At 42.6% G+C, this 5,148-nt stretch overlaps 1 protein-coding gene across 3 annotated transcripts in view; it reads left to right on the top strand.

Moving 5' to 3' along the window:
* The first annotated feature begins 4,938 nt into the window (after positions 1-4,938).
* The window catches only part of TRDMT1 (tRNA aspartic acid methyltransferase 1), a 53,920-nt gene continuing 53,710 nt past the window's right edge, over positions 4,939-5,148 (top strand). For 2 of the 3 annotated variants that reach the window (XM_008056334.2, XM_021711510.1), the window contains exon 1: positions 4,939-5,082. In XM_008056334.2, the coding sequence (XP_008054525.1) occupies positions 5,019-5,082 (64 nt within the window). In that variant the 5' untranslated portion in view covers positions 4,939-5,018. The remainder of the gene's footprint in view (positions 5,083-5,148) is intronic. The other variant, XM_021711509.1, reaches the window with a different exon arrangement.

Here is a 5,148-nt window from a genome sequence, read left to right as displayed (position 1 = left end):
TCATGAGAGTCAGTAAAAGAATGGATGCTATTAATAGATTCCTCTTCACCTTTACCCCAAGATCTTCCCACTTAGAACTCAGGCGTCCTCAGCAAGGTCACTTTAAACATTTTTCCCTAAGATTACCAGAGCTGTAGACCCTCCCTTCACAGCTTGCCTGGTCTTTCTGGGAGTTAAGAGCTAGGAGATGTCTCTCTTACTAGGAGTACTGCTGTCTGTTCTTTGACCCCCTGTGTTTATGTGCTCAGCACCTCCTCAGTCAGGCTTCCAGACTTCCAGACTCCCAGGCTTTGCACCACCTGGTTCAGGCTCAGGACTCCTGAACGCCTTACAAGGCCCCAGTGCCCCTAGAGCCCTTAGATGTCTGTGGCCATATGGTCCACTCTACGGTATGCTGATCTGACTTTGTGCAGTTTGTTTCATGCAGTGTTCAGTTACAGCTCCTAAAATGGGCATCGCCAAATCAGAGTGTGATCAACACGAGGGATCTGAGTCATGCCATATGACACAGGAACTGAGAATGCATCACTTAGAGGATGCCATTTTATAGATATACTTGATTAAACATACATTTATTAGTATTGTGCTGGGCACTGGGCTAGCTGCTTTTAATTCTCATAACGATGGCATGTCATATTATTTATACATTTTAGAGGTGTGCTTGGCTTAAAAAGGTGAAATGATTTTCTCCAAGTCACCTAGCTAGGAACCAGCAGATCTCTGATTTCTATCTATATCCTGGCTCTCAAGCTTGCATTTTTAACCACAAAGCAAAGCATTATAGAAGAGGAAGCGTTCTTTAGAATCAGTACAGAGGGCAAAGTGAAAAGAAACTGGATTATAGATAACGAAGGGGGGGTTCTAATAATTCCAGCTGTTCACCACCAAACATCTTACTCTGTGAAGTACAGCGAGCCCTCGTTCGCTACTTGCAAGCTGGGGCTTCTTAATGGCGGGTCAGAAACATAGTGGAAGGCATTCTTGAATTAGTGGGAGCTCATAGGTGGTAGATAAGCTCTGTGGGCCTTTCCCAGTCAAATTTTTCCTGAATATAATTACCTCTCTTGAGGACATCTGTGGCCAATTTTTTCTCATGTGATGACTTATTTATTTTCTATACAACTCATAAAGACCATTCTTTTTCTATGTAAAACCAGAATGCAATGTATCCATTACTGAAATTGGCATAAGCAGGGTGTTCTCTCCCCATAGGTGAGCCTGTATAGAATCCAAATCATGTTCCACTAAGGAATAAAGAATGGCCTGAGTCATGGAAACTCAGAGATAATTGCAAAAAAAAATTTTAAGCACGTGGGAAACTTTAATTTTGTTGGATATTAGTGATCAGTGTAAAAGCAAATAGAAAAGGAAAAAAGTGATTACATTTCAAGTTATGCAATCAGTCCTACAATAATTGAGAGTGTGCTATTACTCTTTTAATAGAACCCTTAGTATTGTGATGTGCCCCTTAATGATTTCTGAAATGCTTCATATGTGCCTTTATTTTCCAGGAGTTAACAACATTTTGGTTTTCTTTTTTTACAAACACATTTTCTGTTTTGAGATAAAATGCATGGAATATACTAAAGTCCAAGTTTTAATATCTGTATTTTCAAAAAGAGTATTTTCTCTAATTAGAATATAAGTGCTATTGGAAATATCATTGAGGATGGCTATATGGGAAACTGTGGGACTAGAGAGCTTTCTTCTCCCTTATGAGCATTCAGGATTTACTTTGGGAGAAAAAAGTAATATATATTTCCTTTCTACTCCTCCAGCTTTTGTCCTCAACTACTCCTTATTGTGCCACCCTCCCCATTCTCCTTCCAAATCACATAATTTCTGCCAGTGGTCAGAAGAGACAGCATACATAATCTGAGGGGGGCCGACCATCTACAGATGCTTCCATGGAGATAATTCTAAATTATGATTATGGAGAAAAAGTGCATTCTTAAAACGATTATCACATATGATAAGCTTTAGAGAGGAAATGATATGTAAGGCTGTGGCATGTATGAGGTGAAACACTGGGCTAAAAAGAACAGAGAGGATTTAATGATAGGAACAGGTGGGATCTGTATTTCAAGATCAGACCAGATCAGGGTGGTATGATTGTAGACTAGTGATGTGTATTTCAGGAGATAGGAAGGACTCAGCAATTAAAATGAGTCGGATTTTTTTAGCCTGGAAGTCTAGAAGGAAAGTTCCACTTGAAGTAGAGGTTTTGACCAAGGCTAGGAGGTTTCTAGCCAAGGTAAAGAGCACATGCAAGGAACATAAACAGAGAAGTGGCAAGTGGAGGGTTTTTTTTGAGGAATGCTGAGCAGTTGAATTTATGGTAGAGTTCAAGAATCAACATTAAGCCAGGCTCGATGGCTCAGCCTGTAATCCCAGCACTTTGGGAGTCTAGGCAAGTGGATTGCCTGAGCCCGCAGGTTCGAGACCTGTCTAGGCAACTTGATGAGACCTCGTCTCTACAATAAATGAAAAATTAGCTGGGCGTGGTAGTGCATGCCTGTAGTTCTGGGTACTTGGAAGGCTGAGGTGGAAGGATTGCCAGAGCCCAGCAAGTTGACGCTGGGGTGGCCTTGAGTGTGCCATGGAACTCCAGTCTGGGCGAGGGAATGAGACTCCAACTCAAAAAAACAAAAACAAAAACAAAAAAAACAAGAACCAACGTTAAAGAAGAAAAGTCAGTTTGGGGCTACATTGATCCTTAGGTATCAGAGTGAACAGTTTGTAATCAGTCTGTGTGGTGATGGGAGTTTAGTCCCCTTCCTCCCAGAAGGCTGTATTTTTCATTAACTGCCACGTGTATGTACTGTCTCTCCCCTGCTGGTACTATCCTTGATTTATTTTGATTTATAGTACTAATGCTAAACAGATTCTAGATGTATTTAATGTATTGGTTATTGACTTATATAAATCACTGTGACTATATAGCTCCCTTTATACTTTATGTACTGATATTTATGTTACTAATATATGTAATAAATATTTAAAGAGTTTGTTTCATGCATTATATATACACATGTATATGGTTTCTATAAGCAGAGTTGGTTTTTAATAAGAAGACATTTGCTGGCTGGGTTCAGTTGCTCAGCCTGTAATCCCAGCATTTTGGAAGGCTGAGGTGAGTGGATTGCCTGAGCCTGCAGGTTGAAGACCAGCCTGGGCAACTTGTTGAGACCTTGTCTCTACAATAAATAAAAAATTAGTCGGGCACAGGTGGTAACGCGCACCTGTAGTTCTGGCTACTTGGAAAGTTGAGGTGGAAAGATCCCCGGAACCCAACAGGTCACCACTGGGGTGGCCATGAGTGTGAGTATGCCAGTGTACTCCCGCCTGGGCGACAGAGTGAGACTCCAACTCAAAAAATAAAAAAATAAAAAGGATACATTTACTGCCAGGTACAGTGGCTCACCCTGTAATCTCAGTACTTTGGGAGGCCAAGGTGAGAGGATCATCTGAGCCCAGGAATTCAAGACCAGCATAGGTAACATAGCAAGACCTTCTCTCTAAAAATAGAAGAAAAAAGAAAAAAAACCCAAAAACAAACCCAGGCATGGTGGCGTGCACCTGTAGTCCCCAGCTACTCAGGAGGCTGAGGTAGAAGAATCATCTGAGCCCAGGAGGTTGAGGCTCCTGGGTGCTAAACTGTGATTGTGCCAGAGTGAGACCTGGTTATATATATTTGCTTAAAGCTGATCTTTAAAAAATCTTCTTTTTAGATATTTCAATTTGAACAGATAATTAACATGTGGCCCAATATCAGGACTCACTTTTTCAAATTCTAATTCTGCCATGGACTGTTGGAAATGAAAGATCCCCCTGCAATCATCTTCTCCAACCTCTTTATTTTACAAATAAGAGGTTCATCCCAAAGTCAAATAGCCAGTTACTGACAACGCCAGGGCTAACACTCAGTTCTCTGGTATCTTTCTACCATACACCTCTTCTTATCTGACATAAGTGACTAACAAAAAAGTATGTAAAGGCCAATACAGTTACAATTTTAAAGTTAATTTCATAGACCACATCAAAATGAACCAGTATAATTGAAACACAGTAGTTATTTGTTAAAAGCATTACATTAGCAGGCATGCAAATTTTCTAAGAAATCAGTTACCGTTACTACAAATAAGTACCCCCAAATTCCTCCTAATAAAAGTTAACCTGTGGCAGTATTGGGAACAAACAGAAGGATACTTCACAATAGGAACACTTCCTCTCTTCCATATGGCTCCTTATCTTAGTTTATAATTGAGCCTCTAACAATTAGTCATTGTACCATCTGGAAACCAATGCCCTAGCACTTGAAGACCCATAAATAGTCCTACATAGTATTCACTACTTGTATCCTACATGTGTATATTTTCTAAGCTAAAATATAATTATCCCCACTAACAGTTACAACAAGCATCCTCTGTGTTAGCATACTCGCTGGGCTCTGCTGCACGTGAACTGCCTCAGTACTTGTAATTCTGGAAAACTTCTCTATGGAAGAAGCCAGGCCGATTTATCTCCCATCACCCCAAGGCCAGCAGACCAAGCACACACTACGTGCTAAAGACTAGATGAAAGAATGTGAAGAACGTTTGAACACTTCAGGTTTCCAAGGGACGGAAAAGCAGCAAAATGACTTTTTCTGGATTCGAATCAGTGTCAATTCACTAGGAAGCAAAGGCAGTTTTTACCCCTCCACTGAGCTCCGGATTTCTTTTCTACTCAAGGCCCCCAAAACACCAAAGAAGGAAGTGGAGCGTAAATCGAGCTACAGAGGGGCTGCTATTCACTCGAGAGGTTTTATTGTTTTCTCTCCTTTGTCCCCGTCCCGACCCCTGCCAGCCTCCAGGCACCGCGCTGCCCCGTGAAGCATGGAATGGCAGAAGACGTGGGAACTGAAAAGCCGCGGAACCAGAGGCGGAGGGACGGCGCGGAGGGAACAGGAGCGAACGGACCGGCAGGCCTAGCACCTAGGCGGCGGCGGCGGCGGCGGCGGCGGCGGCGGCGTGAGAATGGAGTCCCTGCGGGTCCTGGAGCTGTACAGCGGCATAGGCGGGATGCACCACGCGCTCAGAGGTGAGAGCGGATCGAGTGACCCTCCGCATTCGCTCACGGGCGCCTGTCGGAGCACCGGCGCCAGGG

Source organism: Carlito syrichta, unplaced genomic scaffold (assembly GCF_000164805.1).
Source record: "Carlito syrichta isolate Samal-C Ts95f unplaced genomic scaffold, Tarsius_syrichta-2.0.1 Scaffold302327, whole genome shotgun sequence".
In the NCBI taxonomy this organism is placed as follows: domain Eukaryota; kingdom Metazoa; phylum Chordata; class Mammalia; order Primates; family Tarsiidae; genus Carlito; species Carlito syrichta.
The sequence above is the reverse complement of the archived record's forward strand: the minus strand, read 5'-3'. Positions and strand labels throughout refer to the sequence as shown.